The following is a 13,563-nucleotide window of genomic DNA, read 5'->3' on the forward strand; positions in this document are numbered from 1 at the left end:
AACAGAGTGGTGCCGTCGTTTCTTTCTAAAACTATAACTCGAAAAACACAATCTTCATTTTAATCATGCTTCGCAAATTCAAATGAAGTGGGAACTTTGCCTTTCATTTCTTATCCCTTGGTGTACCTTCCATAAAGATTACCTATAACGCTGTGAAGCCGAGGCCATCTCTTTTTTGGTCCATTGCCATTCTTAACTTCTTCACAGGCAGGTCATACCAGACGTTAACTTTTTGCCCTTAAACCAAGCTCTGAGGAATTTCAACTTGGGCGAGTTTATTGCACAATACTAGTCCCGATTATTTACAGTTGAGTTGCTCTTTTTTAGCACAACTCATCATCCCCAAAGATGCCCGTTGTTAGTATTTCTCAAATGTCATTTATTTTGAATAATGCTTCCCTTCCAAAAACAAAATAGAAGTCAATAGATTGCAGACAGAAGAGGAGCAGCTGTTGTGGCCGAAGTCCCGTCCCCTCGCCTAGATGCAGCCGTAGGGGTTGCAAAAGAAGCGCTTCGATGTTCGGTGAGCGTTCATCCTATTCCGCATGTCCTGCAGCTGTCGAAGGTAGTATAACTCCGTGTCCTGGGAGGGCGAAATGCAGTCCACAACACAATCCCGTCTTAGGTCAAGATTTTAAAATACTTCAGCTCGTTAGAGCGGTCGAAAATCTTTTATTTCCTGTGCTCTTGGGTAATGAAATCATTTAAATATCAGTCAAGCACTGGTTGGGCCACTTGTCAGGGTCTTCCAAAAATTTGTCGATTTCCGAGGAATCAGACATCAGGGAAATGGGTTTGCGCTGAATCTTGCTACAGGTTCTTAAGCCACCCTATATTGAGAATATCGCCTAACTCTTAAGAAGATAAGCCTTATTAATTCCCCCTTGAGCTTTATAAAATTCCATACCTCCCACTTTTAAATGTAAAATCTTTTGAGTAGTTTAAACAATTCATTTTGAGTATTTTCCTGTGTTGGAATTAGAATCTCGTTCGGGATTCTATCGATGAAACATTTTATGAATTCTAATATGAAAACTAATTATTTAATATACAGCCTTAAAATAGATAGGTTCATTTAAAATTTATAAGCAGGCACACATTTGGGGAAACAGGTTGAAGTTGAGTGATAATTGTTGAATTCGTAACTAAGATCTAATTTGTTGCTTTAAATATTGGATACATCATCCATGTAATGTGATAATTTTAGAGAACATTTTCCAAAGAAACTACTTCCAAAAAATATGAACGTACCATGCGTTAAACTTAAGTAGGAATGGTAAGGTTGTACGTTTTTGTGTGCCCAATTCAAAGCAGGAAACTACCTGAGTGATTTGGAGTCCTGTTTAACTGTATGTGGGCGAGCTCTTTACAGTCTCCCCAAGTTGCACTTCCCATGACACAACCGGAAAACCGGGCCAACGGCCTTCCGCCCCTTTTGTACGCTACTGACAAATCTTTCTCCCTCCGGATATGGTGCATTAAAATGCCATGGAAGATTGGGGCTCCACAGAAGTACAATAGTGATTTACTTGCCTCAAATAATTTGGTGAAGTTGTTGGTACAGGATTTAGAAGTCTTCATATTTAAATGCTTTAAAGGGAAATGAAGGCTACCGACCTACTTGATTCGCTTGAAGTAACAGCGGTAAATTGCATTTTTAGTGAGAAAGTTACTTTGTCTTCTTTCAGCGTATAAAAGATCCTCAAGTGGTAATTATATTGGTTGTAAAGTGGTGTTAACGTTTCCACATGTTATAAAAATGTGTTCAAATCATCCCTGAAGTAAGTCGAATTAAAGCGCAACCCTTGCAAATTTCACCTTAATTGTTTAAATTTGGGGACCGAAAACCCCTTGATGGTAAATAGGTTCTGTGCCTGCTTTAATTTGGACCAACTTAAAACGGTTTTGATTGACATCATTGCTAGTCGGAGGGTCTTCTTCACAGCAAAGGAGAGGTCTTCGATACACCGAAAATCGGTTTTGCATCTGGCTCGAGGATACCTTCTTCTACCCTCCTAATTTCCCCAGAATGTTTGGGGTCACTCATGAGAAACGCTCATTTTGCACATTGGAGGTAACAGGAGAATAAAATATTCCCCAGATTACCACTTTGAGTAAAAAAATAGGTTATGCCTCATGTTCTAAATTGGCTTTTCATTTGTAGAAGGATCATATCGGCCGCCATTATTGTGATTTAACCCACAGGGAAGCGGGTCTCTGTAAATGGTGTTTTAAGTTCAACCACATTTATGCAGATAACACCATTGAGTATCCTTTTATATCAAATCAGTCAGTTACGAAAACGCGGGTACAACCGGATTCCACAAGCACTGAAAAAGGTAGGAACACGGGGGATGGGATGAGAACAAAGTATGTCTTTTATGTGCTGCCTCGCAATCGTGCTTGTTCAGCTACCCACTCTTTGATGTAGCGGACGTTCAAAAATACCAAGTTTAGTGGGAATGTGCCGAAAATTTGTTTCCCCTCCACATTAAATAAGCACTAATTTTTGTGGACTAGCCGAACATTAAAGTTAAATACCGAAAAGTAGTCAGTAAATTTAATCATAAGCCATATAAAACCTAGTTAGACCGACTAAAAAGGTTTATGGGTCCTAGCAGAAAAACAAAACAACTTCGATATGCGTATTCGACCCGTACCAACCGAAGTAGGACAACTTACTGCAAGACTTGGGAGGATCATATCCATGTGCAATGTTAAGCCATCTAAAGCCATATCTTCAACACGCCAGCTCGTGTTCCTTGTTTCTCCTTAACATCTAGTATGCTGCCATTTTGTATATAAAGCTAAAAGCTCCTCGCCCCTATTCTCTGCTTGTGTCTACCTCAACTGCTGAAAAAGGATCAGTGACTTGGGTCATTGAACTTGTTACACTTGTAAATTTCTTTTCTCTGTAACGACAACTTTTCAATTTCTACTATTAATTTGAACCGGCTCCAAAAAAATGAAAAGCAGAACCCTGCTACGGCAAAACTAGTGTATGAATGAATGAAGAAGGTGTTAGGGACTTGACTCAGCAACCTGAAGACCGCTAATTTGTGTGCTATCGAAGTTTGCAATGCACTGAAAAGAAATGTATTTGACGATTATGAATGGATGAATACATATGGGACAAGAAGTTAATTAACATAAAAAAAATATGGAAGTAAATGACGATTTTGGTATAGACGGGTGGAATAGAATGCAAGGGGAGAAGCCCACCACATTGGATGCTTTGGGAATTGCATTAATTACTGCAATGTCCCCAAAATTTAGCTCTCATCTTGTTAAATGAGCAAAACTGTTTTCCTTGTTTTGTTATTAAGAGATAATAATTGACATTCTGATCTGTGAAGCAATTATTAGCTGAGTTGGTACCCAGGGATTACTGATTGCAAAAGTGGAATCAAAATTTAGAAATGCTTGTAAAATAATGATCCTAAGAAAAATGACACTAGGATAGGCAAGAAAATTAGAGAAAAAAGACGTCTTTCACTTTCTAATTATGTTGTTGAGAAAAATAATCAGTGCATTTGAACGCAAAGGAAATGAAAGAATGAATTGCAACTGCGGAAGTTCTTCTCAATGTTTGTCCCCCTTAAAGACGGTGAATAAAAAATAGGGCGTTTTTGATTCCTACCGCTGGTATTTTATCAAGGTTTTAAAAATGGAAAAAATGGCTTTGAGAAAACCATGAAGCAAAAAGTAGGGAGAGGCACCTCGCACGTTAAATTGTGTTACTGCCTCCTAGTATCAAACAAGCTACTAGCTTACATGAGTAGCATCTAGGAGTCTTAAGAATCATATAGACACATCAGAAACTTTCCTTCCATACCATTTGGTGTCCACAATTGATGATCATACTGATGGCTTAAAGCTGCATTCAATTTGCTCCGTAAAGTGATTAAGACCTTCAGTTATAGAATATGAAGTCAGAAATATAATCTGGAAAACCATTGGCCAACGCAGAAGAATCTTTTAGATGTTGAATTGTTTATTGACCAAGGTAATAATAAAATAGTTTAATCTTACTGTTTTAAAGCTTGGTGATCAAAAGTATTATGCAGTAGATAAAAATAGGAAGATTGGATCAAAGGGAAGCGAAATTTGCTTCTTACTGACCAGTACTTCAACATGACCAGCGAATCCCCAATATGCGTGTCCCCGAGGCCTAAGGGGTATGATATTGGATGGAAAGAAGTAAATAACTGCGTCTCACCTGGTTCGATGTCCACGGAAAGTGTTTATTGAGATGCCTTGCCTTTAATAATCTTCATATCAAGATACGAAAACCCACAATGCAAACAAACCCACCTAATAGAGCTTTTCTGGAAAAAATATTAGGCGATATTGATTTGGAACTCACTCTAACTAGATAAAAATAGGACTACTCCTACACTCTAAGTTGCCCTTCTGTATTTTCACCATGCCCAACGGTCATTAAGACAACAGAAAGGGGTAAGGGGGAGACGAATGGATTGTCGATACTCGTCTCTTACCATGGCTTCCAGTGGCTCCATCATCGGAAGTGCGGCATTTGGGTCTTCGACGGAGACGGAGGGATGGAGAGCTGGAGGAACTGCCATCGCCATCGCGGTGGTGGTGGCGAGCTGTGCAACGAGGAGACCGAGGGTGAGTACGAGAGCTTGCATTTCGGTGTGAGGTACGATACCTTCACTCTACATGCTGTCAGTATAAATAGCCACGGGCCGGCCTATCATTGGTCCAACCGGTGACGGGTGTGCAGGCGTTGAAGTGGCGCTGGAAGCTGTGGTTGAGGAGCTATGTTACCAATACCTAATATTATGGAACGGTCAGTCGTTTAAATAAAGACCCTTATACCGGCTACGTGTGGCTCTGATCATGCTGCACTGCCGTAAGCAAACTCTTCCCATTCTTTTATGTCTAGACGTTTCAGAATTCGAATTTGTGTAAGAACTATATGATTTACGATGTTATGAGCGATTAAAACAGGGATTTTCCCCTACACATCTTCTTAATCTCCACATTAAAGTTTTTTCCTAAAAAGCTAATCAATTGCTTTGATGATACACATCAACTTACCATTTCAGGTCAATTAAGTCTGCAAAAATACCGGAATATCCCAATTAAAACATTGGGAATTTCAGTTTTGGTGGGTTACACCTTAATGAGAATTGAAATTCCTCCCGTAAGTGGATTTAGTATTTGTTAGTACGCAATATTAGCCTCGTGTATAGCTAATTCTGATTTGAACATAAAAAATTCGCAAAGTTCCCTAGGCAAATTCTTTATTCCTTACATGCCCCGTTTATTTCTTAACAAATGAATTTTTAAAGCCGGATTCTCATGGGTAATAAATTCGTAGTAGTGATTCCGACCTGAACTTTCGTCCACTTTCGGACCGATGGATTGCATGACCTCCGTGGGTTGGCGTCTCCAGCGTCTCAGTGATTGTCTCCCTAAGAAGGAGGCCAAAATCACTAGTGGAAATTAACAGATCAAAGATGAGTTTGACGAAATGCTGCTCAAATAGTGACACTCAAAAAGCAATTACGCCTAAAACTTATGAACTTAGTCTTTAAAAAAGAATTTACTCCGTAAATAAAAAAATTGGAAATACTTTACCGTTAGTGGCCCATTTTCATCACAAAAGCTTACGAATTTTCCATACTTAGCCAATACTAGGTGAGAAATCCTGAAACCATATCGATCATGGGTGTATCACTATCCAGAACAGGTCAAATAATATACAATCCTTTTGCTTTTGATAAAGATAGATCTGTGAAACAGCGACGCAGAAAACACTATGGTGTTCATCAAAGGTACATCCCTTAAATGCATTCGATCTGATAGTCACTTAGGGTCTAAAATATAACTATACATAAGTAATTTATCTGCTAATCACATTGGTTTCGTATTAAACTTTCCTCCTCTGAAATGTAATCATAATAAGCGAAAATGAATGCTGACATATGAAATTGTAAACCAATGTACTTCTAACGTAGTTTTGATTGAATAACGGAAACGGTGTCACCTGCATTGTGAATCAACCACACTTTAGTCGAAAGTTATCTAGCTTAATTTCGGATCGTTTACGCCATGGTTTTTTTATTCAAAGGCACAAGTGATATTACTGAGGGGTATTGATACATACACGCAAAGAGGCCTTATAACGAGTGTATTCTGGTAAACAGTCACTAGAATTTTCAATTAAAATATCTACATGTGGACCTATTTGATTCATTGCTGAAATGCGCGCTGAAATACGCAGATGTTACGGTCTCCGTGGGTTGCAGTTCTGTTCTGCGGCAATTCTTCTGCCGAAGCCAATAGATTCTCAGCTCTACTGTATGTTAGACCCATATTTTCCTTCGTTCCATTTTGGTTTGCCACGACATAAGGAAAGTTACAGAGAGCTACACAGGCACTGCGCCCCACAAAGAACCTAATCTGGAACAGGCTTTGCTGTTGGTTACCTGTAGATAAAAAGATCTGTAGTTGAACTAAACCGTGTAGTCCGTTACCCTTCTTACTGATTATATACTCAAAAAGGGTAAATGGAATGAAGTACAGAATTCAATGAATTCACGCAGAAGGTTTTAATGAAAAACAGTTCTTAAGTACCGTTTGATGGCAGGAAACTATGCAAATGTTACAGATTGCTAATCCTTAAAGCGAAGCCAAAACTTGTTGGAAAGGCAGAATTTTTGAGTGCAAGAGTGAACGTGACTTCAGGAGCACCATTGGGAATCTTAAAGAGATCTTAAAATAACTAATCATATGTTAGTTTAAATTTTGTCATGTTTAATTACTTGAAAGAATTCACTGCAATGAAACCACTTAAAAACCACTTTACCCATCTAATGCAAACCGAATATTGTATCGCCTAGACTGTTTGTTTATACCTTTCGATCAAGTGGCATGGTTATGAGTCCGCACAGCCTCTCCATGTTTCGGGGTTGCAGTGGTCGGTTTGCAGTTCTTGTTGGGATTGTGCTTAATAATGCGAGCCTTTTCCTGCATATCAGTAAAATCTCTGGCTGCATTCTGTTTTAATAGAGTATTCCTAACTCTAGGTTCATGGGAAAGTTCAACGATTTTTTTCTTTTATTTAATTCGGCAAAATTGGTAATATGGGCGACTTTTGTGAGATATTGTCTTTTATATTAACCATTTCAGTAGCATTTAAAGTGTTTTTGGTAGGTGTGTGGCATTTTGAATGGTGTGATTTTGTCTCTCGTTGCTATAATGTCCACTTAATGCTGACTTGATTTTAGGGAATCTACGACCAGTATAGGTTCTCTAATCGGTCAGTTGAAAAGCTCGGCATAGTCATCGATGCGGTCGCTCATTTGTCCCATCACAGAAGTATGACTTCATAGGCATTTTCTTTTTTAAAATAGCCGCTACTCATGCTTTATTGACAGTTCTCGTGATCATTGAAACTAAGACTTATGTGTTCAAATGGACGCCTTGCGGGTCACTGTGGGTGAACCTTTGTTATCCCAGATCGGCTTGGTGACGGGTAGAACCGTTTTAGCGGCTCGCTTGTCGACCGAAGAAAGGGCGGCAACGGCAGTGCGCGAGGCAGTACCAGAGACGAAGATGGCAAGCATCACCGATGAGTACACTGCGGGAGTGCGCAGCGGCAAGCTAGCGCAGGATCCCCTGGCTCTTGCGCGCTTCATTGCTGCCCGCGTGGTCGCCTTTAGTCGACACTTTCTCCTCATCGATAAACCGTCCAATTTATCCGTGTGGGGCCATGCTCTTTCTGCCTCATCCCACTTCACGGTGTGTGCTTCTTTCTTGCCTCCTTTACCAAAATCCAATAACTATATTCCTCTCAATCGTATATCGCCATCATTTCGAACTAAATATACCTAACTGGCCGTTCGTCTATCAGCTTAGCTGCCTATTCCTTTATTAAAGTCTGAATTCCTACCTACGGGACCTCACTTTCATATCCACTTATCTGCTGATCCGTTACTTCTCCGACATATATTACCCCTTATTATCTATTGGATTTGGCGGTTGTAGCCATTTATCGAGCGTCCTATCAATTTCCCTATTTGTTGGCTTACCAACCTTTTTTCTGGCTCTTGTGTACTTGGTAGCTTTTCTACCCATTAATTTCACTTTTTTAATTCACTCAGGTTTTTGATCTTCACTTTCCTATTTGCCCGGCACTTACCTCCCTTTTCTATTTTTCTATTCTCATTATGGGGTCCATTTGTGTCTGTCCATTTTTCGCCATTTCGATTGCTTGAATAGCTTCTTATGTATCTGCATACATGCCTACTTGTCTACTTATTTTCACTGTCTCTTGCCTGCCCGGAAACCCATCCATCCTTATGCTTGGCCCTTTTTTATGCGCTTTTGAACCCCTTTTTATCAAACTGTATTGCTTGATTGAATACTAGGTCAGATTTTTCATACTTGTCTGAACAATCTATCTTCGTAATTATATATCCTCTTATCTCTCCCCATGGACATACAGCTGCTCAAATCTCCACTTGCATGCCCTCATTGTATATACAGCTACTTACACATCCAAGCGTCGTTAGATTTCCGGGTAATCGTATGCAGATTTGTTCCAGTTGTTAACCTTTGACTCTCGATCATTAGTGGTAAACATTCATTTTCTCGCCACTTTGTGAATGACATTTTCATTAGTGTCTTGCATCAAATGTTGGAATGGTGTCTGAGGGTACTTTGGTGCAATTACCTGAAACATTAGTCGTAAGGAATGCTATAAAAACTGCTTTTGAAGAATTAGTGTTATTTCAGTTTTGGAGGTTACCATGAGGGGTACGTCTTGAGAGTGCCAAGGATATAACTTTAAGTATTAATTTAGGTTTTATACCTTTTAATTAAAACATCAGCAAATAATTGTCCTCCGTTTAGTCTTTTTATTTGGCTTTGAGGACGCACAGATTAGATATCACCTTCATTTCTCTCTTCTTACACAAAGGCAAATTAACCGCTTTTTCTTGAATTAATTCCACGGACACCCAGTTATTAAATTCAGGAGTTAGTTGTATTTATCAGTTTCTGTTCTTTTTCTTGTAAAATATTCTGTTAAAGTTTGTTGTGCATCCATCTTTCCTTTACCAAGGCAAATTTAGTGAATATCTGCAAAAGACGCTTAACATCGAGCATTCTTGGCCCCTTATTCATTTGAAAGGTAGTTGTGGTGTACGATGATATTTTTTTTCAGGTGAATCAAATATCCGCTACTAAAGAAGGAGCGATAGGGGCGAAATCAACTTTGGAAAACCACAAAAACAGTCGGAACTTCACTGTTGCTGCTCATAACTATCTCTACCTCCGAAAAAAATTCAACGGTCGCGAATGTTGTAGCATGATACTTTGCAATTAGTTTATTTATATCTTCGTCATACCTAATTTTATAGGGTGCCACAGAGTCGCGAACTGCTCCACTGAGTCTTCGTGAGTGTTTACCACACCTTCGATCTGTATTAGCGGAGGAGGGGACGGAGGCGTTCGCTGCACTTTCGGTGCCCGGCGCCGACAGCGACAAACCACTCTCGGCGCTGGTAGTGGGGAAGGCGCTGCGCAGCTTCTCTGAGGCGTGGACACCACCGTCGGAGCTCTTCATTGTCGAACCGCTGCCCGCCGCTTACTCCGGTCTCATTCTCCTTGCTACTTCAACCGCTTACGCTGATTTCGCTCGTGCCTTTTACTCCAACGCTGCCCGAAACTGTGTAGGACTATGATGGACCCTCCTCTACTCTCGTATCGCTAATTTTTTCCCCTTAGTTTCCGGGTTCCATGTATCAAACCTTCTACGTGGTCTCCTGGGGTCGACCATCGCGAGAGCGGGTGGAAAATGAACGATTCCCTCTGGCTGTTCACAAGGCCTCTGATTCAATTTCAGTCGCCTATCGGTGGGGTTGTATTTCTTTCAAAATAGATGTGCGATCTTTAGACCCACCGACGACAAGATAACCGGGGTTGCGCACAAAAGGGGCAAATTGGTGTACAAACACGTGGGTCATCGTCTCCTCTGCCGTGGCTCAGGTAAACACTTCGGATGTCTGATTGAGCTCATATGCAATAGCTGTTATGCCGGCCTGCCTGAGGTCTATCTCCTCCATGAGGGCTGTGAAGTGGTGGGCGAGGATCTCCAGGTAGTTTTGAGACTATACTGCACCGTCTGCACTCAAATTTTAAGTAGTTAGTATTATATCGACTATATTTCAGGCTTCGCGATTGGTAATTACCTCGGGCGTGCCGATGGTTCTGTCACCCACGATGGCTCGGCTTGGAGCTCCACTTCCTAAGGAACTTGTGAGCGCTTTGGGTGGAGGAAACCTCCAACGTGCTACCCTACCGACCCACATTCATCGCAGCGAGCTCCTTATTCCTCCTCCTCTCCCATGTGGTCCAAAGGCGGACGTTTTTATACGACGAGCTAAAGCACCTATGGGGCGTATTATCAGCACGCGAAAGGACAGGCCGGTTTTGTCGTGGAAATCTTTTCCTGTAAATGCAAAAAAGAAGGTCTTTTTCCTATCGGCTGTATCGCCCTCCCTGCCTTCCTATTTCACTCAGACTTTGGAGAAACTTGGCCTTGATTCGACGTATCCGTTGACAGCGGTTGAAAATGTTCATTGATAATCGAAATCCATCTTATTTTGTATCAAATGGTGTATTTTTAGCCTTCTAAATAGTCTTATTTAAGTTTTTTAGTTTTCTTATAAGTGGTATGAAATAGTACGGAGTATTTGAACTTCCCTCTTAGCAAAGAGATGGTAGAAAGGCCAATCAGATCACGAACCGAAATTGTCGCCTTCAATCCTCCTTTTACAAGGTGTGTGTTCTCATGAAATATTTGTTAAAAGCACTCTCCGCCTTTTAAAAAAGGGGTGATTATTCTTTTCCAACTTGTATTCCATAAGGTTGTACGAAATGCGAACATTTCTGCATCCACCGGGGAGGTTATTTGTCAATTCGAGGGTAATAAAGTTAGGCAGGGGTGTTTTATTTGTTGTCTCTCGACTACAAACATGCTTCGCGCTACCTATGCAGCGCTCGTAGACCCCTACGACGGCGTCACAGTGTGAGTTAGGAGGAGGCTTTGTTTAGAACGCACAAGTGGGCTGTTTGTAGGAGTGGCATTGACGCATGGTGAACGAAATCGACGAGAATGCGCAACGTTATGTTTTCCATGTCTCCCTCTTCTCGGTAGATTCTTGATTGGCGCGCTCTGTGGCCACCTGCACTGGGAATCGCGTCAAATTCAGAGCTAAAAGTCGTGGGTGGGTTTTTTACTAAGACAAAAGGAGTTTCAATTCTAACTTTCATTGATCTGAAGTTGCGTTGGGAGGTTTCACTAGCTTTATCCTATCAAGAGGTAATGGTGCTCCGCAGTGTGTACATTCCCTATATCAATCATCATTTGTAGAAGTATTTGCCTGAAGACGCTCATTTTGTGTCCAATGTACTAACAATGAACATTTATTTCTTCTTACCACCTTATTTGCAGTTCAGTGCCCTCCAACCTTCTGGATGGGTTTCACGCAACTTTTAAAAAAAAGTTACGAGGCATTTGATCACATAATTCATAAGTCTCAACGTAAAAAGTGGAAGGAGCTCCATAATAGGTGTTTTTGAATCGTCCAACTCCGGCATCGCTTCAGTTCTCAATGGACCCTCTGCAGAACACGAGACTAGAGGGAATTCCAAAAGTGGTCGTATCTTCAACACCACCTCTGTTAAGAGTCTTCACAGGTGCGGCAATCCACAGCAGTTATCCTCTTCTGCAAATTCTAAGCGTGATATTTAGAGATCAAAATTGTTTTTATTTGAAATGGATTGTAAACCACCACTACCTAGGTGAAACTCTCTTCCTCTCTATAAACCTCGTAAAATATGAGTCCTGTTAGGACTGAATTATGCATGTACAGGGGAGTTGGTGACTGCTAGCAGAAATGATGTGAACGGAACGCCATGTTGTTAAGATAACGGCTGAAACTCCGGCGATCGAAGGGCACACGCAGGTATTTACCACAAATACTTTTTTGCTAAATCATTCATAATGGATGATGTTCTCCCCATAATTTCTCAAACTAGCACTAGCTTAACTATCTCCACTCCAGCAATTGTTTCAATGATCGGTGACCCCCATTCTCTATCAGCTATATTCCATCGTTTTATTATGGGAAAAGGCATTATTTCTTCAATTATGTCAGGGAAAGAACATCGATATATTTACTTATAGAAGCCCTATTTTAAAACTATGTAATTTTTAAAGAATACGTAATAATTAGTCTTGCTAAAAAAGCAACAGGCTTACTTTTCTTTCACCCACAAACTTTATAAGCAACTCTTGTGGATTCCTCAGCCGATGTTATGATTACAGGAGATGTCATGAAACCAACCACTTTCAATTCTCCAAAAAATTGCAGTGACCCATGTTTCTCAGATTGTTTTGAGCTATTATCGAAGTATGAAGTCAAGCCTCGGTTAATATAAGTCCATTTTCTTCATAAACACGACATTAAAATGGTAAGTTGAACATTCAGTGTAAATGGAAATTTCGTGGTTAAGTGGAGCGCAATGCAGCCAACTTAAATATTCTCCTTTCAGCCCGACACATGGATAGGTGGCCACTCATTCGGGCACAAATGCACGATTTTTTACGGCACCTTGTCGTAAAGCCAATTCGGCAGTTAACGACCCTCTTAAAATCGGTGGCCAACTCCCCGGTAGGCGGTTGCTTTTGTTGCCTCTGTGAAAAAAGCAGTACCACTGCCAATACCACCCCACACCAACTAACTCTGTCCTAAAACAAGTTTAGGTGAGGCTCAAAACCTAGCAAATTAGTCCCGCCAACAAAAATTGTTCGGTATTTTGGGAAGAAGTCTTATTATCAACGTATGGAAGAGTGGAACCACTGGTAACGCAGGTGAATTGAGCAGAGACCTGCTTCAGTGCGGAGACCAATTCACGGGAACTTCAGAGGCCACTACAGCGTTATGCATAGCTGCAATACGGAATGCTTTCAAGTCCAACCAAAACTTTTCCTTTCACGGGGATAAAATTGGAAGCTACTGTTGCTGAACCACAAGTAGAAATGGTAAAAGTGTGACCAGACGCCGTTAATACAGACGATAGACATGGCGATTAAGGCGTATAACCTGCAGATCTCCACGAGTAAACTGCAGTAGAACATTTGAGTGGTAAAAAGGTCCACATCGCACTATTCACTGATCGTTCGACTGTGAAGCATTAGTGCAATTTCATTTTCAATCCCTATCCTATGTTTTAGTAAGTCAACTGGCTTTTCTTTTGTAAAATTGCTTCCACTTTCTGGTTTTTGCAAAAAGCATAAACCAGTGTATGTTGAAGGGGAGAAAATAGGCGAATAGAGAGCAAAGAAATGCGCCACTTTTAATTGTTAATTACATCAACCCACTAAAAGGAAACCGATCTGTTTGGGGATTATCCAAGGTGCTTTTAGAGTTTTCCATAGGTTGTCTGACCTATGATTGCATTTTCAACTGAGAAATTGATGAAGTGGAATAGCTTACAAACCAGCGGCTCACTGAGTCGGAG

At 40.7% G+C, this 13,563-nt stretch overlaps 2 protein-coding genes across 2 annotated transcripts; one reads left to right on the plus strand and one right to left on the minus strand. All coding sequences in view use genetic code 11, as the record gives it.

Annotated features, from left to right (window-relative positions):
- Window positions 1–478: 478 nt before the first annotated feature.
- EGR_03965 (hypothetical protein) lies at window positions 479–4,652 on the minus strand (the record flags this gene model as incomplete). The annotated part of the gene is made up of 2 exons (XM_024493214.1): window positions 479–583; window positions 4,500–4,652. The coding sequence occupies 2 exons, from the start codon at window positions 4,650–4,652 to the stop codon at window positions 479–481; spliced, it is 258 nt and encodes an 85-aa protein (XP_024352313.1).
- A 2,794-nt stretch (window positions 4,653–7,446) lies between these two features.
- Window positions 7,447–11,791, plus strand: EGR_03966 (soluble guanylate cyclase gcy; the record flags this gene model as incomplete). Its single annotated transcript, XM_024493215.1, has 7 exons — window positions 7,447–7,773; window positions 9,396–9,707; window positions 9,763–9,890; window positions 9,932–10,133; window positions 10,207–10,611; window positions 11,195–11,264; window positions 11,646–11,791. The coding sequence occupies 7 exons, from the start codon at window positions 7,447–7,449 to the stop codon at window positions 11,789–11,791; spliced, it is 1,590 nt and encodes a 529-aa protein (XP_024352314.1).
- Between the last annotated feature and the right edge of the window lie 1,772 nt (window positions 11,792–13,563).

Source organism: Echinococcus granulosus (genome assembly GCF_000524195.1).
Source record: "Echinococcus granulosus chromosome Unknown EG_S00023, whole genome shotgun sequence".
NCBI lineage: Eukaryota > Metazoa > Platyhelminthes > Cestoda > Cyclophyllidea > Taeniidae > Echinococcus > Echinococcus granulosus.